The sequence below is a fragment of the Psittacula echo genome, assembly GCF_963264785.1.
Source record: "Psittacula echo genome assembly, chromosome: 10".
In the NCBI taxonomy this organism is placed as follows: Eukaryota; Metazoa; Chordata; class Aves; order Psittaciformes; family Psittacidae; genus Psittacula; species Psittacula echo.
This window is the reverse complement of record NC_137741.1, coordinates 19,170,857-19,197,069: the sequence shown is the minus strand read 5'-3', so window position 1 is coordinate 19,197,069 and position 26,213 is coordinate 19,170,857. Positions and strand designations below refer to the sequence as shown.

Sequence of the window (26,213 nt, the reverse complement as noted above, 5' to 3'; positions counted from 1 at the left end):
ATCAGAGAGCTGCATGTTATGGTGCTATTAACCAACTTCCCTCCCTTTGTAGCTATACCCTGCTTTCTTCTTATGAGTTTATCATAGTAAAGTGTTTCAAAATGTGCCCAAACAACATTTGGTCCAGGTTTCCAAGTAGATTTCATCCTTTTTTAATTCTATGTAAAACACCTGAATAAAGCACTGCACATTCCTACCTTCTTGGCTGTCTGCTGCACAGTTGGGTGGCCCCCTGCCCACAGTCAAGTAACAGTTCTGGTTGTCCTGCTGGTACTGTGTACTGTTCATCTAAATCTTCCTCCCAATGTGATACTGATTCCAGTCCCCTGAGAGTGTCACAACAGAGAATTAATCCCTAAGGAAAGGGAAAGGACTAGCTGCTGTGCTGTGAGTGGAAAAGAAAAAGAATTCTCACATTAAAAACATTTTCCGTAGTGGTTTGTGTTGAATGTTTCTGTATATTCCAGGGCGGGTTTTTAGTTGATGCCAGAATAAATAGAAATACCTGCTGCTTAAAACAATTCATTAGAGAAGCAGCGCCTGGCTTTAGCAAAAGGCTTGCTGAGGCTGTCCTTCGGACCAAAACCAAACACACTTTAATGCATTAAAATGAACATACTCTAAGTTAAAAAGTCACTTAAAGGAACACTGGCAGGTTGATTCAGAGTTTGCGAAAGGAAGAGACTTCCCAGCGCTGCCAATTTTTCTGTCACTTGTGGCTCTGTAGGGCAATAGAGTGTCAGGCTGGCTTTATGAAACCAAAGGGAGCTGTGGTACAGTGCAATGGAAGACTTTTTCCCCTTGTCTATTGGTTGCTAGGGAATAAGTGCTCGGCTGCACAACCCAGACAGTGCAGGACTGTGCTATTGGGCATATTCATCTCTACCATCTCAGGCCCCACCCTACCCACAACAGCCTTCCAATTTCTTTTCACCAGCTAGCAATCTCTCCTCTTCCAAATTCCCACTGAAAAAACAGCGTGCCAAGTGAGCGTAACATAAGATTGCAGAACTTTTATTAGAAGCCCTGGGATGAGCACAGCCACTCGAGTAATGAGGAATTCCTGCTGCCGTAACCATTCCTCTTCTTCATCTCTGTCCTGTGCGCGCTTCTCCTTGTTTTCAGAGGCATGGCTTCACATGTGCACAGCTGTTTGCAGACTCACAGCTAAAGACCAGAGGAAAATCTTGCTTGTATCAGGCTCAGGGAGGATTTTGTTAGTGAGCAGGGTCAGCATCCTAGTCCTGTTCTTGTATGTTGTCTGAGACATGCGACCCTCCTTTGGGCCTCTGTCAGAAACCTGGTAGAGGTTTTTCCTAGAGAGATTAGTTGGTTTGGGGTACCTGAGACATCTTTAGAAAGCCTGTTAACCTGCAGATGGTCCTTTGCACTTTCTGAAAATCAGTTGACATGCCTACAAAGCTATTTGAGCATTCAAAATCCCTGAAATACAAACCTTGTAAAGAAACAATAGTGTCTGGGAGCCAGAAAATGAAACCCAGTAGAAACCACAGTGAAGGTGACCCAGTCTGCTTTTGGAAATACAAGTCAAACAGAAAATACAAAGGGTATGTATATACAATCTGTTTCCCTCCATCCATGTGAAAAATAAAGCTGGACATGCCAGTTTTAACAGACTACATATTTATTGTTAAATGCATGAGCTCTCTTATTGATTTCTACAAAACCTTAAAACATGTGCAATGTAGTTGGTTAAATGAAGTGTTGATACTATTTTATAGAGATTTATTTTCTGTTTGTTGTTACAGAAATTGGAGCATTTGAATTTCATCTGCCCTTGGGTTTGCTTTGCAGCTCAGTAGCCGTGTTTAGGTTTGTGTTTATGCATTTCCTATACAAAGGGCAGTGGTGGATTCTTGGTCTCCTTAGCTGAAAAATGAGTGTTCTTTCTGAAAGAGACACACTAGCCAACGACAAAATGCTGTCCTTATTGTGGAGCTTAGCTCGTCCCATTGCAGGGTCTTTTTGTACAAAAGGGGTGAATGATCAGTCTCTTCTCTTATAGGAATTTATTAATCTGTGAGTGCGAGTGACTGAGTTTTCAGTTATCTCAACTTTTTTCTTCATCTTTTCTCTGTTTCATGTCTTGGGAGCAAGAATTAACTTGTGTAATTGAAATAAATGCAAGTGTTTAGTGGAGGAAAGGTCAGTGACAGATCTCCTGTATGTTTGTCATTGTTCCCTCTTCCCTGTATTTCCAGTCCCCAGCTCTCAGTATCACAGACCCTCAGTGGCTCTCACCATTAACCTTCTTTCCTTGCCTTTTTGCCAAGGATTTATTTCTCTTCGGTGGTATTTCAGAACTCTTAGAAGCTCTTGCTCAATTTTGCTCCTTCATCTTCCCTTTGTTCAGCTGGGCCTGGACACCAAGAAGCTGCTGTCCCTGGAGAGGCCTGGCTGGTCTGTCTTCTATCACGCTAACCGCATGGCCTGCCCACTGAGCTCATGGAATTTCCCTACATTTACTACACTTTGTTCTTCATAAACCTCTAGCACTTCCTTAGTTGTTCTCCTCCATACATCACTCTCCTTTTGTAGCCCTAAAATGTGTTTTCAGCACTTCTGTTTTCCAATTATTTATCTGTCTGTCTGTCTGCTTAGTAAGCACCCATCCCACAAGATAAAACAGTAGGCCTCACAGTGGTGGTATTTGTTTGAAGGTAGCTTGTTCTCCCTGATTTGGAACTAAACACTGTCAGCAGGGAGGAATAACACATTTCCTGCTCTGTACCTGGCCTTTCATTTCCCCCACCATCAAACTGCTATTGGTAATTAATGCTCATAGGTATAACAAGCTGGCTGCTGAAAGACACACATAGCCTTTTTTGTCAACTAAGGCAGCATGTCCAAAATCATCTCATCAGCTTACTACCTTGCTGTTATTTGTTAGCCTATCTTTGCTGATCTTAAATCTTGCTCTTCTTGTTGCTCACTCAAAACCTCACTCAAGCTTCTGTCTTCCTTATTGTGAGTTGCCCCAGAGTTGGTGCAGGATGTTTAAGTGCCTCTTAGCTTCAAAACTTTACCTTCTGTGAGGGTTTTACTAATAGTCCATGGTAATGTGTTTTGATAAATACAAGAGAAAACCTGTCTAAAATGCTGTGGAAAGGAACTGTACTATTCCTTTACCAGGCAGCATATTTCTGAATAAATATCCTTCAGGCCATCACATCATCACTGTACAAGGAGGGCAGTGATGACTATTTGAATGAAAGATATCTTCAACAAACTCACTGGCTACAAAACTTGCCTTCTGGTACTCTCCCATCAGGCATCTAAAGCTCCAAACCCTATCCTAGCTTAATGTCAAATTGGTGTATAACTAAGCTCCTTTCTGTTGCCTTTATTAAAAGAAGTATGTTGTGAGGGAAAATATTTGCCATGACTTTGTTGATATTTATTCTGATACACTGACTGTACTCTTTCATTTCAGCTCCATGTCATAACTCACTTTCTGTGCTAAATCACTGTGCAGTTTGACTGGTACGGGTGCAAACACGTACTGCATTCCACTCCAGGGCCATTTATGTCTGCATGAAATTATGTAGACATGTACGCAAAGCACCTGGGAATTTCGGTCTCCTGGCTTAAAGGGCAGATACCTGCATAAGATGTTCCCTTCCCCATCTTTTTACCCCTCACTCCCTTCCTACGTTGTTGAAAGGACACGTTATTATTGTTTTAACTAACAGTTTCTGGTGAATTTATGTGATAGTGTTTCTCAGAAGCAATTCAGTAAGTTTTCCTGCTATCATGGAGTAAAAGCCAATCAGAAACATAATTTTTTCATGTTTCTTCTTCTCTTGTGTGACAGGCTGTTCTTGTGTTTATGGGTCACCTGAATATATGATGCTGGAACTTTAGAATTATGGTTTTATCCCCTTACAATTTTCTGCCTTGGTTATTTTCTAAATGAGGGATGATTCGTGGGAAATTGCCTGAGAACCAACGCTTTGCTTATGGCTAAATGGAATTTAATCATAATTTAAAGAAATCTCTGCTGTTGATCTCTGAAAGTGGTCTTTGTGTTTGCAAACAGACAAGCTGAAGGCAAAAGCCTAATTGATGTCCAGCTTAGTAAATGCTGCCAAACAACTGTCAGGAAAAGCTCTGGAACTGCTCCTTGCTACTGTGTGTGTGAAGCTGAGAAGCTTTTGAGGCAGACACGAACAGAACAATCTCATTATATTAGGTCTGTGGACAGACTATTTCTGTCTTTAGGGTTTATAGTATTTCTGCTGTTGTCTCTCTCCTCATCCATGTCAGTGGAGATGGGCAGATTTTACATGCTTCCTGCACTGCTTCACCAGGTTCACACCCCAGCTCCAGCATTTCCCATTGCTCTGAGGATTTGGTTCTCTGGGGGATTTTCACAAGAATAAAACATAAACCAAAATCATCTCTTCTGCTTTCATAGGTCATCTTGCTTCTCTTCTATAATATAAGGCTGTGGAAAGAGAAATAATGTTGTTTTCTGGTGTCAAACCCACTGTCAGTATGCTATACCCATTGCTATTGTTATCTGTGCTAAAAATGCCAGCCCAAGGTTCTCTGCAGCAGAAAGCAGGATTTTTGCTATAACACACTTCAGACCAGGTGGACAGGGAAAAGACTGAAGTCATAAAAGCATTTGCTCATTGTTTCTTATCCAAGAGCAAGGAACGGATTTGGCAACTCCTGACTCCCAATTCATCACCTTACCCATTCATTTACAGTGCCTTCCTGGCAGACCTGTGCCACTAAGTGGTTTTTTGCGTTTTATTTTTAAAAATCACTTTCTTGAGAGGAGAAGAAAATGAATTTGTAAATAGGGCTTTTCCTGAGTAAAATACAGATCTCTTTACCAAAGATGTCAGAACTGTTATCCCCATTATACTGGGCGAGAAAATGAAGCCTGGACATGTGAAAGGACATGCCAAAGGACAGAGCTGGCTGGGGGCTAAGCCGCAGCTCTCAAGTCTCAGTCCAGGTTTCTCAGCTGGAGGCAATGCTACCTCTTCTCAGGCCTTCCCAGTGGAAGCTAAGCTTCTTTGGGCAGCAGCCAGTTCTTCAGGTCAGTGAAATCCTGATTTAACTCTTCAACAGGCCAGAGGTTTGTGTTTCTTCTTTCCACTGCCTGGGTCTTTATTTTTACCTCTGTTCACACATTCCAGTGTGGTCAGTGGCTGCAGTCTGCAGCCACGTGTTGTTTTAGAAAGCCGATGCATTTATAGTTGAGAAACCTCTGAGGTTTTTCTTCTCCTCCTGTCAGCCATAGATGGCTTTTATCCAGTTGACTGCTTTACAGTGCCTTTATCCTTTGCTGGCTTGAAAACACTTCAGATAGTTTCTATTGTTTTATAGACCCTGTAGCTAAAAACCCAAGCTGTGTAAAAACATCTGTACATAACTTTGCAATAGGCTACAGACATGTAGGATAATAAGGCATGATTGCATTCATTGTAGCATTTGCTCCACTGGATAATCAAATAGAAGCATTCCAGTTACACACAGGATATGTAAGAGTGAAGGAAGGAAATGAAGGACAGTTGCCTACTGTACTTTAACATTTCTTTTGTCTTGCAGTTCCCAAGACTAAATGCAATTTTGAAAGTGAGATTTAAATATTGTAGAGATGAGATTTAACCAGTGATAACCAAGAAAACAGCAGTGGGAAGCATGCACAAAACTCCCTTGTCCCTATCCGTAAGAAGAAAGCTTGACCTGCAGTGATACTCATTTTGGTTCTTTGTTTTCTACAACTTTGGTTAACCATCTGGCACCATGACCTGGTGTAATAACTAGCCTGTTTTGCAAGGTGTCTGGTCCTGGAAGGATTTTGTTACATGAAGTGCACTCAGTAGATCGAAAGTCAGTTTAAGTCCTTGGAATGTTGATGGGTAATCACGTCAGCCATCCCAGCTGATTCTTTCACTCCACAGGAGACTGTGTCCAAAGATAAGATGGTGACTTCATAATTTGCTCAGAATTGATGTTTTTGAGATAATTTTGGTCATCTTTTGGCCTCACCTTAAAACATCTGTCATGGAGATAATGCTCAGCTAAGGATGAGCCTGCTGAATCAGCAAATTCACATTCTCTGTTGAATATCCAGAAACCCCAGAACAATTCTTTCAGTCTCACTTCTGGGCAAAAGTTTGAATGGGGAGTGGAGAGCAAACAGACCTAACAGATAAAAAGAGATAAAAGAAAGCCAGCATGGTTTCTAGGAAAGGAAGCAAAATCATGGCTCAGTGACGTGTTGGAATTCTTGAAGACTCTTCCTGCCAGAACAGACAAGGAGAAGGGGGAGATGCAGTGAGCTTCACATTCCTGGTTTTTTCTAAAAGCTTATGATGGAGTGCTATTGCAGGAGTTAGTGTCTGACATTTGTGGTCATGCAGCATGGGAAAGAATTGGTTTCAGTTGCCTTTAAGTAGGAAAAAATACTGATATTCAGTATACTGCAGGGAACATAGGCTGCCTCTGGGCTTGTGTCTTTTGAGAGCCAGATAGGCTGAGGAGGCCAAAAATAGGACTTTGCATTTCTACGCATCCTAGGTAGGGAGGAGGCATTAGGAATCGATAGTGCTGGTATACAGTGAAAGATGTAGATTATGTGGGATCTCACCAATCTTCATTAACCCTGAATGAATACAATGTGTCATTTGTGAGCAGTGGCTCTGATATGCTTCAGCTTTTTGTTTTCTCTGAGCAGTCACTTATTTTGAAGAGATAAAATGATTCGCTGGGTTGGGATGCAGACTTACTTCAGTTGGTTTTGCTTCCTGGTTAGATTAATGCAAAACTATCTGAATATATCTCTGCATGAGAACATGTGTGCCTTTCTATACCCATTGATGTGAATGTATGCATCTTTTGATAATACTCATTCTGGAAAAGAATTGCTGTCTGTAGATGCATTGCAGAGAACTTTGAATTTGACCAGGTCTTGTAGAAAATAGTGGGGTTTCCTTATCAAGTTCTTGCCAATTTAGAAAGGAAGGTAACTGTAGGAGAAGGTGAAATCATAGAATCCTAGAATGGTTTGGGTTGGAAAGGACCTTAAGATCATCCAGTTCAAGCCCCTGCCGTGGGCAGGGACACCTTCCACTAGACCAGGTTGCCCAAGACTCTCTCTAACCTGGCCTTGAACACTTCAAATTTTAGCCTGATTCTCATTGAGAGGTGTTTATGTGTGTATATATATATATATTATATATATGTATGTGTGTGTATAAACTGTCCTTTGAACTCATGAACTTTATTTGAACACAGGGGTTCTGCTACGTACACTTCTAAATTTCAGGTTATGAATCCTATAATGTACAAGGTGTTTGTCTGGATTAGTTTGACAAGTCTTTTTACTTGTTAGATCAGCTGATAGAAATATGTTGAACTTCTTGAAATACAAAATATAACCAAAACCCCCCATCCTAGACCCAACACATCAAGTATCTTTCTCCTCCTGTCCTCTTTCAGTGTGATTTGTGTTTGCTTAGCTTGGAATTAGCCTTGTGTTTCTACTCTGGTTAGTGCTCATGATCAGTCAGCAGGTTGAAGATATTTGTTGGTTTTGTGTGGTTGTGTCATCCTTACTTGTGTAGCCATTTTGCCTAATCTGTTTGCACTAAGGCTCTGCCTGACCATAACCACACTCCTGGGTACACACTAATGCTCTGCTGAGGATCTGCTTGTTGCTTTTAATAATGTCATCCATCAAGCTCTGGCGTGTACAGCAATATTTGTGCTGTAGTAGACAAACATAGTAAACACTGCGGTTATGTACAAGAAAACTGGCCAGTAGGTTAGGAAACTCTGGGTGGCTGTTTTTATTTATTGAAGAGTTAAAGTGATGCTTTGAAATGAGTCCATCTGTTTAATGAGACTTTTTGTTCTTAAAATGAGAGAAAAAGATTGGAGTTACTTTTATTTGGATTTTATATTTTATAGCTGTTTAAGAAACTCGTAATCTCATGTTTACTATCATCTGTGCCCCAGTTCGTCTGCTTTTCTAGCTGTGTTTGTTGGTTAGAGAGAAAGTACTATCTCCACTTTGGTCTTATCTGGGTCCAGATATGGATGAAATCCCCTCACTACACTTCTGTCCTGTTTGGTCCTTTCCATGATGGGTCCCAGCTCTTGACTGATGCAGTTTGTGCTGCAGTGCAGAGGTGTGTTTGCTATGATGGTCAGATCCTTGGGATTTCCTTGCCTGAATTCCAGATTTAAAAGTGATAACTTTTGACTGAGTATCTTGGAACAATCCCTCTCTTTTCTAATTTTATGTTTATCTATGTTTCTTCTTGCATTTTCAAACATGGGAAAACTGTAGTGTCTATGTTTGTTCAGTGAACTGGTGTATTTACACATGCACCACCACTCATGCAGTAGCGTCTGTGAGTGTGTCTAACACTGAAGTAAGTAAACCTTTTTGGCTTTACATTGAAGTGAAAAAGACGAAGACCATCCTTCTGGGGCTAGAAACTAAGTAAAAGAAGATAGGAAATGGTTTAATGTGCTGTCTCCAAAGCCAGTGGTACTACTCCTGTTGATTTTAGTGAGATTTTGATCAACGCCATGGTGATTATGATAGCTGGTGCAATTAGATCGGATGTAATACATATTCAACTTGGTTTCTGGGAATGCCATGAAGCTGTTTATGCTCTCATTAATCAAGTGGCTTTGTTGGGAAACACAGCTCATTACATGGCAGCTGACAGGAGGCCACTGCCACTGGGCACCGAAGCAGGCTTGAACCAAAATACCCTATCTGCATAGCTAGGAAGTACAGCTGCTCCCCTTGCAAAGCCTCTCCGTGAGCCACTAACTGAGTGGGGGCTTGGCAGCTGAGAAAACCTCTGCACACCACAACCAGGGACACACAGATTTGATTCAAAACTGGAAATGTACAGGTATATATGAGCTTCTGCACTTCCCAGAGGTATTCTTAGAGGCACATGAGACTGGAAGAGGCACCTCCCCTTGCTGGTCCTGATACTTTAGCACAAAGGCCTGGAGCAATAACATGAACACATGTGCATGAAAATGTCCCACTGGTTTCTGCAGGACACTGTGACAGTAAGTTTGTTTAGTGCTGCCTGCAGGTGCAGCCCCCACTGTGAGCCTCTCGTGCTTTCATTTCTCAATTCAGATGATAAAGGCCTCAGGACTGGGACTGTGCCTTGACTTGTGTCTGTGAGGCACCAGGGACTCTTCCGTCTGCTGTCAATCATTGCAAGGGGCTGAGTGGTATTCATCTAAATCTGTATTTTCTTTCACAGGAGCTCGAGTCTGAACTTGAGCGATTTCTTTTTACTGAGTGTGAGAAAAGCTCATGCTGGTCTTTCTCTTAGTGAAAAGTTCTCTCCAGCTTGTGTTACTTTAAAGGTGACATTTTATTTTAGAGTAATCTAGAGAAAGAGGCACTTGAGAAAGTAGATTTGGGACATATTGAAGTATCTTCAGCTCTATTACCTCTGAAATTAGCCATTACTTGTGTCAGGCTGATGCTGTGATATGTTTATGTCTGCAAAAAGCACTGTGTGGGTCCTTCCCTTCCTGTGGGGTGGAAGTTGGAATGGTAAGCTCTGTTTGGGAACCCAGAAGAGGGCCCTTTAGGTTGATAGTCGTTTTAACCTGATCTGGTGAATGTATGCATTCAGTGTGTGTGCTTATGTCTGTCCACCCTTTGATGTGTGGCACCATTTGCATGGTACTTAGTTGCCAGCTGGGCTTAACCCATGACAACCAGAAGCTCTGAGTGGAAGTGCAGATGTGTAGGGAATCAAGCCATTAATCTTGCAGTGAGTTTAGGCGGTTTTTTTGTATTGTCACCTCCCCTTCCACCATACTGTCATGCTCTGCCAGAACAAATGTCTTGACTGTGTGTGGAGAGGAGCGGAGCCATGGCAGTCTGTTTCCTCTTCCTGGCCACCAACAAGGAAGGAACATTTTCACTCCATAACCGTCACAGCAGAGGTATTATCCAGTGCTGAGGTACTGGGGACTGGCTTCATTCTCTTACATGGTACAAGCTTTTCAATCCAAGTTCTGACTTTAACAGCAGCTCAACCTCATTAATGTTATCAGGCACAAACCCCAGGCTCATTGGTTTTCTCAAGTCAAGAAGGCTGTAAGGTTAAATCAGCACTCTGCAAAGAATTAAAACAGAAGGGCTACACCAAGAATTGCTAAATAAGTTTATCAGTGCATGTGTTGGCTGGCAGCTTGACAAAGTGAAGCTAGGAGCTTAGACAGCCCTGTAAGTCAGGATGTAGGAGCTGTAATTGAGAAGTATCACAGAAGCAATGTGGAGAAGCATCTGTTCAGAGTTTGATTCCTGTGAATCATGCCGTTCTGCTGGCCTGCGCTGCTGGTCGCCTGAGCTGCTCTTGTGTTGCCAAGAGAACAGCTTGACAAGCATACAGCGCCTAAAAATACACTTTCAATATTAACATGGTTCAAAAGTATAGATTCATTCAGGTTTCGAGAGTAACAATTGCTTAGTCATTCTTTAAGAGCATGGAAAGAATGTAGTGGAGAGCCGTGTAAGAATGCCATTCATCAGCAGCACAGGTGCTCAGCCATCTCCAGAGCTGTCCGCTTCAGCAGCCTGTGCTGAAGCTCACCAGACACTGAAACACTGTTCATTATACATTGCTGAATGTTGTTTAAGGCTTGCAGGACTGATCCTAGCTCGTGAATCCATCCCCAACCAACACCACAGCAGGCTGAGATAGGCACGGCTCAAGAAAGCCCTTGAAACTCTTAAAAGAATCTTTAAATTTATTTGAATAGCTTCATGAGTTTCTTAGTGCTTGCAGTTAAGAGAAAGAAAAACTGGAACCGAATGCTGGACCCTGACTGTTAGCTCTTAGAGCAGATGCTGTTTGCTGCAGAGACTCCAAATATTGTTTCTGATTTATTGCCAAGTCTGACCTTGTCTCTTCATTCTGAAAGGGAGATACTGAGGAATTTGAAGGCTCCGGAATCCCTGCTGCTGAATTCCATGTTCCTCATTGTTTAGCAGTCTCATTAAAAGCTCTGATTTTATCTTTTTCTTCATTCTCTCTGAACTCAAGCCCTCTGAAGCAGATGGCTCAAATGAGTTGCAGGGACAAACTGACAAACTCAGAACTGGAATTCACAGATCTGATTTGAAAAAGCAAGATGAAAATTGTCTCAGAGCTGGTTTTAGAACCCTAGTTTGCAAAGCTGCAGCTATTGCAGGCCATGCCAGGGTGGTTTTTCCATTTGTTGGAAGATTATAACCTGCAGATGGAAACTTATCCTGAGAACAGGACATGTCAAAATGAAAATATGAAATGTTGAAACAGTTGTGCTTTTTAATAGCAGAAAGTGAAGGGTGATGTTCATGAAGGTTGTTTAAGGAGGGAAGAGGTGAAGCTCTGTCCTCTTGTCAAACCATGCAGCAGGTGAGAAATATGGATTCATTCCTAACCTGCGTCTGCTTCAGCCATTGAAGTGGCAGACAGTTATTCACACAGCTCCACAAAGCCTGATACAATGCTGAGTTGTCCTGTCACCTTGGTAGGTTGCCTTTTGGATATTATCATGCCAATGTTTGTATGCATGTGAGAAGGGAAGATCCTGCTTCGTTCTACAGCAGTTTGTAGAAAGGATCGGCAGGTTCATCTCTGGTGTGCAGCTTACATCTGCTTAACAAAGTGAAGCCAAGAGAAGACATTCAAATCCAAATGCCTTTGAGCCCCAGGGAGAGGTGACTTTCAAGGGCCAGAATCCAAATCCTGATTTACAGTTTGGTGTCACAGTTGCTGGTGATGTTTTCTTTGAGTTCACAGTCACATGTTCCCGTATTCTTTCAAAAGCATCAGATCTCTCCTGACTTGTCCTGGATCTGATTCCTTTTTCGTGTAAGATACTCTTGAGCAACCTTTTCCCCTATGTCTCTCTTTCTTCCCACTGATCCATTGCTTGTTCCTATACCATTTCCAACAGCTGTTCTTTCTTTAGACTAAGTGCCATTTTTCCCACACTAAGGTCCAGGTCTCCCTGCCTGAACTCTTCCATGTCCAGTTCTTACCTTTCCTCAAGTGAACCCATGGTGCCAGAGACATATGACCCAGGGCCGTAGATCCATTTTTCTCCAGCAGTAAGTACACACAGAAGTTCCCAGAGAGCTCATCATCCCTTCTGATCGTATCTCTTGCCCTCCTTGACCCCTGCATCCCACAGAAGTGACTCCCTGCTGCTTGCGAGATCAAAGTCATGTTTTTTTAAGACTTCTGGATAACTCATATTATCTCCATTTGCTACGTTTCTGTCCAAATCTCTTCTCATTCCCTATTACCTTCCCATCTTTCTCCCTTGTTCACTAAATTTGAATTATGCCAGACTTCTGTATGCTTCCCAGCACTATGTGTTGACTCATCCAGTTCGTCAGTCCCTGCCCAACTGGAGTCCTCCTCTCATATCCACCTACTTCTTCCCCTGTTTTTCCTCTTAATTGGAGTCCAGCTGTTCTAATATATCTTACTTCAAGTAATTAAGCCTATGTATTTCCATGTGTGTGCATGAGCACTGTGGAATGATGTCTATAAACAGATGGTGAATTAGCTGCCAGAGTTTGGGAATCTACATTTGGGAATGGTGGTTTGATTTGGACTAAATATTCCAAACTTCATCTTTAGCTAGAGAAGCAGGAATGCAGAAAGGAGCTGGTTTTTTGCCTGTTTGAGATCTGCATTCAGCAGCAGCCCCGGCTCCTGTCGCTGGGGAGTGTGCGGGAGAAGCTCTCTGGAATGTGGCTGTTAGCATATCAAAGTAAAGTAAACATGTAGCTGATACCCTGCTTCCTCTGCTCCAGTTAATTAAGCCACTCCTTATGTCACATTAGATGGAGAGGATTTATTAATGTGCTGTCATCTAGGGAAGCGGTGGTTTGCTGAAAGGGAGGAGCCATGTTAATGGCATAAAGGATGTCATGCTGAACAAAGAGCAGATGTCAAATAAACAGGGTATTTCTTTTTATCTTCTTCTTTGCTGAGGTCTTAGATCCCAGTGCTTTATCATAAAAGCTTAGAAAATTAGGGCCAGAAAGAACTTCAGGTGGTCTTTTAATGCATTCCCTTGCTGCAAGGCAAGATCAATGATACCCATGTCACTCCTGATGGATATCTCCTTGATGAGGCTATCCAGTATGCTTGTTTCCAGCTTGCTTTGCATTACTGTGAACGCCGTGCCTCTCCTCAGGTATGGTCAGTGTGGTGAATGTTCATGCTTGTGATCACAAATCCGTGGTGAATAGAATTGGAATGTCATTTTCAAAGATGCCCATGCCAAACCTCTGAGGGTTTCTGAAGGTTGTCTGATCTTTGCTGGCAAAACAGAGTGTTAACAGCCTGTCTGGTGTGTCTTTATATGCCTTGGTTAAAGCCTCTTCTAGGCCAAAAAGGTGTTAGAAAATCCGTCTGCTCTCTTCAAGTCAATGCATTTGGTATCTGAAGTGACCTTTTACTAGCTTGAGTGAGGACACTTATCTGTTAAGACATGAGAGGTCTTGATCTCTTAGGCTTTTCAACTGTCTGGGCAGCCCCTTGTACACTGGGAAAGGCTCTGCTTAAATCAGAGAATTAGCACAGTGTGAATCCAATGCAAGTAGCATTAGAATAAGGCTCTTGACATTGTGGGGAATGTCTGTGTGTGGGCAAGTTAGTAAAGGAGCAGATAAATGATTCATCCATTAAACTTAGAAAGCCGCAGGAGGGTTCCCAGGGAGCATAAAAGCCCCACAGAACGAATGAAAGCTAAAGCTGAGAGTTGGCTGTGCTGGGGAGGGTATTCCACATGTTCTATTAATTGCTGTCCTGCAGGGTAATTAAACAAAGAGAAAAAGAAGATAGCAAAAGTGCTCCCTTAAGGTCTAATGGTTTGCAGAATCTTGTGTTCTTTACAGGTTTGTAGACATGAAGAGGTCTAGCCTCACAAAATCAGAAAGGTACAAAGTAAGGCAGCTTGCATGGACAAACCCTGGGTAGGTGTCAGCTAACCTGTCTGAAAATGGAGGCAACACATTCCTGCACAGAGTGCAGTGTGGGCTGCAAGAGGCAACTGAGTTCTGTTGAGCTTCAGTGGTGCCATGGCCAAGATCTGGGTGTTATCTGCCATGAATCACAGTCACTGCACACAGAGTGAGGCACATGGTTGAATCTGGCTCTCACAGTGAGAGTCTTGCTCTTGTGAAATGTTATCCAGGGCCAGTTGCTGGACTCTTGGGCACCACAGCAAGATTTCAGTACTGAGTATCTTTAAGTATTCCCAGTACTCACAAAAGTATCCTCTATGAAAGGTATTGTGTGGTTCCTTCCTTTGTGCTATTGGGACCTTGCGTTCTGAGGAGCGTTACATTATCAGCTCTAGAAACATCACAGCATTGTGAATACCAGGGAGAGATTTTTATTTGTTAGGCTTTGAGGGTGTGTGTAATGAAAATCAAGAGGCTCAGAAAGTACTGTTTGTGTTTCAGCTATTTATTTTTCTTGCTGGGCTTTTGGGATTCTGACAGCAGTTGTGTATGCTGGAAGTGGCAGTGCTTTTGGACTTACAGGGAGGAAGAGATTTTATGGGGCACTATGGGACAGCAGTCAGCCCCACAGGGGAGGTGTCCAGCCACAAAGCACACTGAGTTCTGGGAAAGCATGCTGCATCTCTGCAGGTCCTGCTGTTTGGAGGCAAGGAACACAGTTTTATAGAGGTTATGTTGAAATCTGGGATAAGGTAGATTCTCCAAAGTCAGAAGGGGATTCTGATGATGGGTGCTTTTGCAACAAGTTGGCTGGGTGCAGGAAGTCAGGTGGCTGCTCGTGTGATCTCACCAGTTATTTGAATGTTCTTAGCCTTGGCTGTAAAGTTGGTGTAGTACTTGCTAGTTTCTCAGTGAAAACAAATATGTGCTGTAAAGTTGGAGGAGTGAACCTCATGTTCCCTTAGCTAGAGGTTTCTTGGGATCCTAGGAATACAGGTCATCTTCTGCTTGCAGAAATGGCATGGGCTTAGCAATGCTCAAAGTAATTAGTACTTCCACTCCTTTTCTCCACCAGGTAAAATTAGGGGAGTCATATACACCGCACACCTGCCTGGATGGTATTCCAGCTTAAATTCTATAAACTCCTTTTGAGGACTTTAACTTTTCCCCTGTGAGCTAGTACCTACCCAGTCCTGCACAGAGAGTTGTATTTGGACCAGTCCTCTGTTGCTTTGTTTCCTCAATACAGTTTCAACCACCTCCCACCCTGCAGGGAATTTAAGCCGTCAGCAGGGAGTGGATGTGCTGCCACTCAACAAGGACGAGTGAATTGTGAACTGATTATTTCCCTGGACTCATTTTTGTCTCTTGCATGGCATGAAGAGAATGAGAGAGGTTGATATTCTCTGCACTTTGATTAAGTACAAACAGAGGAAAAACTGTGTCCCTGTTGTCAGTGTAGAATTCTTGAGTACATAGAGATTGAGCTTATTTCATATTTCACATTCCCTTCAATGGTAAAGGCTTACTTATGGAGAGGCCTATTTGACATAGGCTGTGGCTGGCTCCTTGCAGTGCCTGGGAGCCTGTTCCATCAGCGGGTCTGTGGCATCAGAAGCTCTTCCTATATAAATACATGAGTTCAAAATACTGTGACTTGCACTGGGTACAACACTTGGCCTGGTTGTTGTTTTCATACCTGCCTGTAATCGTGCACTGGATGCTTGTACTGTAATTCCTGTACTTGTTGATTCAGAATGAGTGTATTGTTTCCAGCGTGGTTTTCAATAAATACAGCTACAATGAAAATTATTGCTAAGGAAAACTGTTTCCATATGCAAATATTAAACTCTAATGGAAACCATGATGTTACTGCAAGATTAACAGAAATTGGCATTTAGATGACTATCCAGCATTAAGCCAAATTAATCTGTGCCACTAAAATTGCATGTCTGGCTTTGAATTACCACCTTCTCCTAAAATGAAGGAACAGCTCACCCTGTTAGCTTCTTCTGGATGATCCCTGTAAACCAAACTTGGAACTGGAGGCTCAGTAGGACGGTGATGGTAACAACCTCAGCCCTCCATGCTAAACATGCTGGAGAGGGCCCTTCCATGAACAGCATTCTTTTCATCTGGATACTGCTGAGTTCTTGGGACCTCTGTTTATTCAGCTGTAGAACAGGGATTGTGTTATTACCTGTCTTGGAGGCAGTTTAGTGGGTACCTCTTTGTAATGTTTTTTTTTCTTTAAAAAATTGGAACCTTTTATATGTAAGCTTTCTAGAAAGGAAAAGTATTTTTCCTCTTTACAGATCATAAGCACTGAAAGATTCCCTTGGTGACTGACTTGATGTGTAAATACAGGCAGGGCATCTCTGTCAAACATATCATTGCCATTGAACAGAAAGGCAGAGCATGAATCACTTCTAGGGTTTCCTGATTTCACTTATGTAGGATGTTAAGAGAGGCTACAGGAGTGTAATTGATGGCAATGTGCGAGCTGCACAAATTGAAAATGGTGGGAGGATGAGAAAAACATCAGCTCAACCCCAAACTAGTAATGGTGGGGAATGGGAGGTTTGCTCTGTGCATGTGGATATGCAGTGAGTCTTCATCTGTGCCAAGCAGACTTCAGGACTTCAAGTCTGGCTCCCTTCCCAACAGCGAACACATTGAGAAGAGGAAAGCTAGCCAAGTTTTAATCAAGTAAAAGTTCTGTATCCAGAGGTGGTTGGCAAAAGAAGAGATTAAAGTATTAGGAGTGCAATGAAAACAAGACATTAGAGAGTTGAAAGCTGGAGTACCTGGACAAACCACTTGCTGAGTGAATATTCCACAGCCATCAGAAGGAAGCCCTGGGTGTTTTGAATAGGATAAAATGTAAACCCATGCACCAGAATTTGTCTTTTCCCAGCTTTGGCTATCACTGTGGCAAGTATGTAATATCCTGATGCCTAACTGAGCTGGTAGGATGAATGTAATCATTCCCCTTAGAGATACTGCTGTGGAGGGCTCATTAGCTGAGCCCAGCAGCTGCAAACTGTTTATGTATGACAACTTTTTTGGATAAATGGGAGTTTCCACAGTTGCCTGTGTGCTGAGGTTTGCTGTGGAAGTGCAGAGAGCTCTGTGTGTTCAAGCACAGACATTATGGGCTGTAATTACACAATTTCTCAAGAGAGAAGGGAAAAAACCCTCACCCTTGGTAATAGTAAAAATAGTAATTGGCTTTCCTGTCCCTCTGCCACTGATACTCCTGCTTCATCTTCTTTGATATTCAAAATCCATTTGTGGGAATTGCTGGCAGCAGGTAGTGTGGAAAGATAAGGACTTGTTTCACCCTAAAGAAAGCCCCTATCTGTGTAATTGCTTGAGCACTGAAGTGTGGGGTGTTTGAAAACCAAACAATCCAAAAAGCCCAGTTCAGCTTTTTTCCCTATTTTTCATTTTCACACACCTGTCCCCCAGACAGGGCCAGAAGCAAAAGTACCAAATGAGAGAAGTTCCTCTTATATTATTCCCAGCCTGGTAGACCCACGGCATGCCAGGATTTTCCCAAACATGTCTGAGTTCATGAAGATTCTATTCCAGTCCTGCAGACTTGAAAGGCCCAGATAAAAATCTAGAATTTTAAGATGCAAACAGCAGTTTCCATTCATCCCCACAACAAAATAAATCATATTAATGCGGCTACCCAGGCACTGAACTACAATCACTGTCAGTTAAAGGTGTATCTGCATATAAAGTATATGAATCATTGTATTGGGTTACAAAAAGTTGCATTTATCTTAATGGTTCAGATAGTCTTACTAAGGAATTGCGTTATGTTTGCAGATCAAGAACATATTTGCTATTTATGTTCTAATGAAAAAAGTAATGGTAAAGTTATTGGTCCAAAAGAAAATTTAGTCTTAAAGAAATAGTTTAATAGAAAATATATATTTTTTTTTTTCAAACCCGGTTTTGAGGTGAGCTTTTTCAGGCTTAAACTGTTCAAACCATTGTTATAACTGCCTGGCTGCTCCAGAATGACTCTGATTAATAAGCACTCAGTAGTGCATGGGCTGGACTTCTTCAGGAGCTCATTTCATGCACTGCAAGGCTTTCTGCTCTCTGCTCTTTAGGATTCTGAGTTTCCCTGCCCAGGCCATTTCTGTTCCTCTATTGTCTGATCCCTGGGCCCCACAGGAGTCTTTAATAATTGTAATAAGAAACTAATTTTAGATGTCTACATTTTTAAGTTGGTCACTGCAAATATTATAATGGCCACACAGAATCCATACTAAGCATTGAAAATAACTAATAAATATGAGGTGACTGTGTGTAAGCAACAGGCACTTCTTTATCAGCCACTGATGGTTGTACAAAATCTTAATCATTAGTTTTCTGCCTTTGAAAAATGCGGCTTTGGGCACAGAGCAGTGTTATCACCAGTGAGTTTCAGTGGGGGTTAGAACCACTGAAGAAAGACTTCAGAAGAATCACTATTTGAAGTCATGTATTTGAAATTTTAATTGATATTTAACCTCTTTTAATATCTTGGCAGAACTCTACACTTTTGCTACACCACAACTCCCAGTCATGGGAATATTGCCCCCTCCTATCTGCAGGTGACAGCAAACATCGACTTGGCCTCACTTTATGAAAGTTATCAGAAGGATGAAGTCGGTGTTAGGGTACTGTGTGCTGCCTGGAAATCTTGTTTTGTAGGCACCCTTGAAGTGTACGAGAGGTGCTTGTGTAGCCATGGGGGCTTATACAAATAGAGCCATCCTTAATCTCTGTCTTTTAACCTTTGTGCATGACTCCTAAAGGCTTAACTGTGGTTTCTAGGTGGCAGATGAAACAAAATCGCATCAGGAAATTGTCCTGTCCGTGGCCTGTGATGCCATCACAACATTTCCAAGTACAACTGCACTTCATTGTCTGGATGCAGGAAGGGCATACGAGGACTATTGCTTTTCCATAGCTGAAGTTTCATGCCATAACTTCTGGATTTCTTTTTGATTTCAGCCTACAATCTTTTGTGTGGTGCCCACACAAACAGGCCTAGACAGTACTGTGCAGTTGTCCAAGGAATCAAATCCGAAATTCCACTAAGTCATAGGAGACTCCTGCCACCTCCATTGGCTCTGTGACTCACCACCAGGAGTTTGCCAGCTTTTCAAACTCTGCCACTCTTGCTTTCTCCAAGTATGAAAATAAGGGGAAATGTAAGATCCTTCAGAAAATCTCTGCTTTTGTTGTTCCCTCTCCTCAACTTCATTCTGAAAATCAGAACTCCTCCATTTAAATGCTTGTTAAGGCTACTTCACTCCATCTTCTAACATTGTAGTATGGGGTGTTAATAAATAGATGAATGTTTTATTCAGTGAAATATATTTTTGAGACAGTGAAATATATTTACACTTGTGTTTCAATTGTTTCCTATCTGACAAAATCCTAGACTGATTTTTCAACAGGATGATGAAAAAACACTCAGATGATTTTATGTGTAAACTGCTCTAATATGTTTTATATTGGTTGTATTTTTTATCATTTCGGTAGAGGTACTGCTGAATGTGTGAGTGAATGAGCTGTTTCATTGATTCCGATGGGATCATCCTCTGTGTTTCTGTTGCAGGAATTGCCTACCTGGGAGGTGTCTGCAGTGCCAAGAGAAAGTGCGTTCTTGCTGAAGACAACGGTCTCAATCTGGCATTTACAATTGCGCATGAACTTGGGCACAAGTAAGAATTTGTCCTCCTGTTTCTTTCTTTGCTTATGGCACTGTAGCGTACTTCTTTTTAAGGCCTTACGAGTGAAATTATGAGTGTGGCATGTTTGTTATTTCATGAATCTTGCAGATTGATAAATAACTAAATTTTTAGGAGTCTTATGCAAATGTTCATTTCAGCATACATAAATCTTTCTATTTGATCTTCCCGTTTTCCATTCTGTGTTTTGATTTTGAGCACAAAAAGGCTTCGTTCTCTTGAATGATCGATGGTAGCTAGAGGCAAATCCTGCTTTTGTTTACACTATAGAATAGATCCACAAAACCAGCATCAACGTCTTTGAACTTGCTAAATTTCTTCTGAAGTTTGGATGTCCATGTCAGGGGTTTAATAGTTAAATACTTTGGTAATGGTTTCAGCTTTGCATGTGAAGTAATCTACTGTGGATGAAATTGTAAGCAGCAGTATTTTGGAAATGCCCTTAAGCAGTATTTTTTGATCAACAGAAAGAAATCATAAAACTAACACACTTTGAACACTGACTTTGAACCAGCAAAGAGTGTGACAGTTCCTAGCCAGGCAGAGATTTGCAGAATGAGATGACCGGTTATTTTCTGCAAGTGACTTTGACAATTTCTTAAAGCTGTAAATATCCCCTGCATAGAAGAAAACAAAACGGACTTGAAGAGTCATCTGCATCATCATCTTAGTGCAGTTAATGGGTTAACTCAGTGGTCAGAATCCACATGCACTGCTTTCCAGGCTATAATGTGCACTTATTCATAATACTTATGAGCTTTTTTCCCTTTCCATTGACATCAATCTGGTTGCACTGTGTCACAGTTAGACTATGGAAGGTGTGGAATTAGACCAGGAACAAATTTATACAGGGGCAAGGGCTCTACCTATGGAATTTTCTAGTACTCCTTACTTTAGTCTGTCTGGATGGAAGGTGGGAGATCCCACCTTTGTTCCTTTAGTAAGAAGTTATGCTTAAGTTTTGGCTGCACCCTTTTGGATTCCTACACTTCATGTGTCTGTTGTATCTTCCTTTCCTACAGCAACAAGTATTTGACAGCTAAGTCAAGGCTAATGTATTGTGCTCAGATTCTAGCCAGTCTCATTCCATGACAAATAATTATTTCATGGCAATGTGTTTCAAAGTTACACAGAGGATATTTAGGTTACTACCAAAAATGACAAGACAAAAATGAATCTCCTGTTCACCCTTCAGTGACACCAAAGGCGTCTGAGCCAAACCAAGGGTGGTTTCAGTAGAAATGAAGGACATTTGGTTTTGGTTTTATTTAAATTGCATGCCAAGATGTTAAACTGAGCCTAAATTTAATAATAAATTAACCTGTGGATAATGTTAAGGGAAATTCAGCACTCATCTTTGGATGGGCAAACAGCAAGAGGGGAAAAATACTTGAGCTGCAGAAAATGCAGCTGTGTAAAAGAGAGAGCCTGGCCTGCCCTGGTGTTTGCCAAGTTTCTCAGCAGAGTTGTCAAGTTTCCTTCTAATACTGTCTTGCAAGAAATCCACAGCACAAATAGGGGATGTAATGCTCTTGGATACAGCTCTCCATCTGTGCAGAAAATAACAAACTCCATTTTCTTAGTGCAATTTTGGTGGTAAAGACCATAATGTCCTTTCTCTGCTGGTTTCTTTCTTTGCCTCCATCTTGGAAAACCATTTCACGAGGTGAGTATGAGATGTCTAAAGGAGGTGACAGTGGGTGGCTTGAGAATTTAGTCAGTGAATGTGCTATTGTGCAGAGAATCTTCTACTTCAGGAAAGTCATAGATCCCATTGTGGGGAGAGTTGGAATGCTTAAATGAAGATTGCAGGTGAAGGAGGGCAAATGGCAAAGGAGACTGCATTTTCTAACAGAGCTGCCTCATGAGCAGAAACAGGGGAGAAAAAATGCCATCTCTCACTTAGCACCCAACCTGAGCATCAAAATCATCCCTCTATACTGTCATCTCCCAGTAGCCTAGTTACTATAGTTCAACAGCTGGACAATATACTGGTGCCCTTCTGGCCTTGGAGTCAGCAGGAGTCTTTTCATTGACCTTTCCAGGTGTCAGCCCACTCCTTATTCTTCTGGTTTTGAAGCACAACAGGATGCTCTGAGCACTCCTGTTTCAGCCTGTCTTGTGCAAGTAAAAGGATTGTTTGCAGACTTCACCTACAAACTGGTATTTTTTAAGTGAAATGTAAGGAAACCCATTGCAGAGACAAAGATAAAATTGACATGAGCTGCAGGTTGAAAAATGAAACCCAAGGAAAACTAGGAACAAGTTTCGTAATTAAAAAGGAAAAAATCTAACCAAAACTTACGTCCATATTGGCAAAAATATGCATTTTGGAGACCCATAATTGTGAGCGTTATTGAAGGCTGATTTCCTGATGAGTGCAGAAAAGCTGAGATTTATTACTTCTTGCCCTAAGACTAACAAATGTCTGTGGAGATCACAAGCCCAGCTTGGCATCCACAGATAGTTTGTGATGTAGGCTTTGGAAAAAGTGAATGGATTACGAATTGGTGTGTCAGATTCCTAATCTGCCATGAATGTCATTTGGACTCACTGCAAGAAACACTATTGCGGACAGCTGCACTGTGAAAACATGGAGACATCATGAAATAAGCCCATTAGGGTGGTGCTTGTAGCTCCTATAAAAGCTCATCTTTAGGTTTAACCTATAGAGTTGTTGTAGCTTGATGATGGGGTGAATGATGTAACTTTTATCTTTTGTATTTGTATCTTCAAATCTGGAGTGAGAATTTTGGTCCATGGACACAAAGGGAGCATCCAGTTGTATTTAGATGCCACTTTTCCCACAGGGAGTCCAAGAGAAAGATTTTGCTGTTACAAAAAGGTAACAGGCAGGATAGAGGATACTTAATGTGATGAGGCTGCAAATCATAAACTTCTTACCATACAAGACACAACCCTCAGCAAACCTTGTTCCTTCACTCAGCATGGTCAATAGTGGATGTCTTTTAAACACACTTTAATGTAACCAGTTAGTTGGTTTATATCTAGGTGTTACTGATGCAGTACTGTGTTCTGACTTACACAGAAGGGAAGACACAGAGATCACAGTGGTCTCTGAAGTCTTAAAATATGTAAGTCCAAGGTCTTCATATTATAAACAGCGTAATGTGCTGACCTCCTTCTAACTCTTACCTTTCCTCAGACTAGCAGGGCAACTCCGTTACTAAGAGCTTGAAAATGCCCTACTGTTGCCAGTGTGGTCTTAAATGGTGCATCCCTTTTCCTCTATGAACTGCACCAGTGTAAAATTGGACTGAGATGTATACCCTAAAGACCACCCTGAACAACTGTGACTTTGAGAAAAATAGTGCCATTTCCCCCTCCCCAGCTTCTCTTTTTGCCTACAGCAGTGACATTGTTACCATTTTCAAGTCATTCTCCAAAGAAAAAGGCACATAAGTGTTTTAAACAAAACCTGGGATTCAGCCTTATATCCATTACCCCCTAAATGAAGCGGGTGGGCTGCAGCCAGAGAGTGATTTTTCAGGACAACAATGCTAGCTTTGTTGCCATTCCTGTTTCTTTCAACAGCCTCAGTTTTCCTGTTGTGGGATGGGGGGCAGGCTTGGGTGAGGAGGGAAGATTCCCATTCATGAGCTAGCGGAACCTGGCACTGCCTGGATGGTGAGAGAATAGCTGGAGGTGGTATGGCTGGAAGCCACGCCGTGTCAGATGCCCTGAAGAAAGTGAATCAGATTCAACTGACAATAAGCAAGATTCAGTCTGCTGCCAACAGTCTTGAAACCGCATGGCCTCAGACTTGAAGCTGAAACAGATGAGGACAAAAACAAATCCAAAGGTTAAAAGCCTATAGTGCAAAAACCAAATAGCTCTGGAGTTGGAACCAGACAAGAGAAGGGTTTAGAACCAGCAGGTTTCTGTCCAGTGTAATCATTTGCTTTAGATGTTAAATCTTGATAGATGTAGCTTGGCTAAAATTACCTTAGAGTACATAAATAATTGCTGCATAATTAAGTATGGCCTTTGTGGTGTGTTGCAGGTAAGGAAAAAGCACTCTCTGGATGTTCCCTTTGTGGCCTGATACTTATGCTAATAGACTTGTGATTAAACTTACCTCCCTGAACCTATCTAGTGCAGCACCCAGCAGAGAGGTTGTCATGCAAATAGTTGTGAGGCAGAATGTGAAAATATTGAAGGCAATCTTAAGCAGATCCAAAAGGTGCAGAATGAGTCCTGTGACAACGTACACTGGCACAGCCAGGCCAGTGTAGTGCAGGCACACAAGGTTAGTTCCTAAGAACTGAACCAAAGTCCTTGCCCTGCAGCTTAACAGGGATCTGCTCATATAATGCATTTTAGAAACTGAAAATTACATGTGGAAGCTGAGGACCACCATAGTAAATGGACACGGACCTGAGCATGTAAAAACTGAGGGACCTTTGCTACAAACTCTGTCATTACAATCTCTGGGATTATAACATTGAGGTGCAGGATGTGGGAACTGAGAAGCTGTTTTCAAAGAAAAACACCAACAACTCTCCCTACCTCTTTTAGAGCAGTTCATCACAGTTCAGCCTTGAACACACAGCTCTACTGATGTACGCACCTGAGTGTAGTTTCTGTCCTGACTGACTTTAAACATTAACCCTATTTTTCCAAAAGGGATCCCATCTGAGCTTCCTTTCTGTTCTGTGTTGCTCTTTTGACCATCTGCATTGTAATGGTGGCAAACACAAGGCTTTCGCCATAGCATTTGTAAGGAGCTGTTTTCAGAAGCATGGGCAAAGCAACCAGTGGGATCCCCAAGTGTGATGGTGCTGACAGCAGGATCAGTCACAGAAAAGGCAGACCTTTCAACTGCTGTTTGAGGTGGAGCAGAGGCACGAGTGAGTCCCACATTTATCAGGCAGGTTCTGCCTGACCTGAATTTCTGTGGAATGTTTTTCTTCATTGCTCTTGCAAAAGTACAGCAATTAATTGGCAGGAAACAGTCTGTCCCCAGATCGCTTCTTACCTCCCAAAAGGCATTAAAACCAACATTGCTAAAACTGCAGAATCAAACATGTAGAAGCACCGCAGTCTCAGTTTCAGGGTTATCTGGACAACTTCAAGTTTAACTCCAGTCTCTCTGTCCTGCAAATGAGGCCAAACTTCTACCACAGGGTAGTATTTCAACATGTAGTTAAAGACTCCAGTTTAACACATGCCCACAGGCATCTTATTCACTCCAGTGCACTAACGTTTTACTAGAGGGAGACCTTGCAAAGAGGTGTCCATCTTGTGGGCCTGTAGGGTACTATCCACTTACGTTGTGGCTCGCGGATGCAGCCTGTGGCTGACAGAGGATCTTCCTTGTGACTGGATAAGCCTCTCCAATCACACTGCTGGCAGTTTGGATATAGATTCTGTCTTGTGGTCTCTCTGTGCCTTTGTAAAACCCTGTGTGGCTGTTTTGACCATGCTGTAAAAGACAATGTGTTGGAACTCACATGTCTGCATTTGTAGGGGGCTGAAACTCAAGGTCAGTTGGATCCAAGGGTGACTGGAGCCAGAGGCAATCCCATGCAAGCTTTACTCTAGCAAGCTCAGGTACTTGCTGCACCAAGACTTCCTGAGTAGCTGGGTAGTTTGATTCAGGTTACTACCCCCGCTATGTTCTACTCCTGCCAGCACTCTCCATGTTAAATCTCGCAGGAGTACATTGCTGTGCCAGTATATTGCAGTCTCAGGATTACTGAGAGGGACTGGCTGCCATGCAGACATACCCTGGGGCTGGCCAAAGCTGCTGGCAACAGTCTGTGCCCCACCCTGGAGTTGCTAATTTTATTTTCTGCCATTTGTGTTGTAAATCTGTTGTGGAATGTCTCTCTCTGTTCCCAGGCTCCCTTTTCTTGCTCCCCTCCTCCCAGGTTTCATTCTTCTTCCACAGATAATTGCAAGCACATTTTCACAGCCCTTTTCTGTACAACTCCGAAAAGACATAATGCAACACTGCCTATTTCATCATACATGCTTGTGCATCAGAATGGTATGATCTAGTCAAAGCAATTATTAAACAACATGTTCTGGTTTTGAGAGAGGACTAGGTATAGCCTAAGATTTCAGGAGATGCTCCTTCCACCCATGCTTAACGCACTGAGGGGTCTGGTTTAGACCAAAAAGAATTATTATATACCTAAGTAGCTTGATACTAGTAGCTTGATAATAGCTTTCTGAAAACTGTGTCCTAAATTAGTCAAAAGGAAGCAGAGATCAGAGACAGATACAGAGCTAAACATATGTCAACTAAAAAAATCAGTGTAGCCTTCTGCAGTCATGGGTGGTCTGACCTGAGGAAGATGGAACATCGCTAGGCAGAAGGTGTGTTTCCCAACATAACACAGTCCGTGATACCTGAGTAAGTTAATTTGAATCCAGAAGTAGAATATTCCTATTGTTTTAAGCTTATCTGGGCACGTTGG

At 42.1% G+C, this 26,213-nt stretch overlaps 1 protein-coding gene across 1 annotated transcript in view; it reads left to right on the top strand.

The window, feature by feature from the left end:
* Nucleotides 1-26,213, top strand: part of ADAMTS17 (ADAM metallopeptidase with thrombospondin type 1 motif 17) — a gene marked incomplete at both ends in the record, with an annotated part of 167,710 nt that overhangs the window by 45,160 nt on the left and 96,337 nt on the right. Inside the window, one exon of the mRNA XM_080625984.1 lies at nt 19,635-19,740. Within this exon, the coding sequence (XP_080482110.1) occupies nt 19,635-19,740 (106 nt within the window). The remainder of the gene's footprint in view (nt 1-19,634; nt 19,741-26,213) is intronic.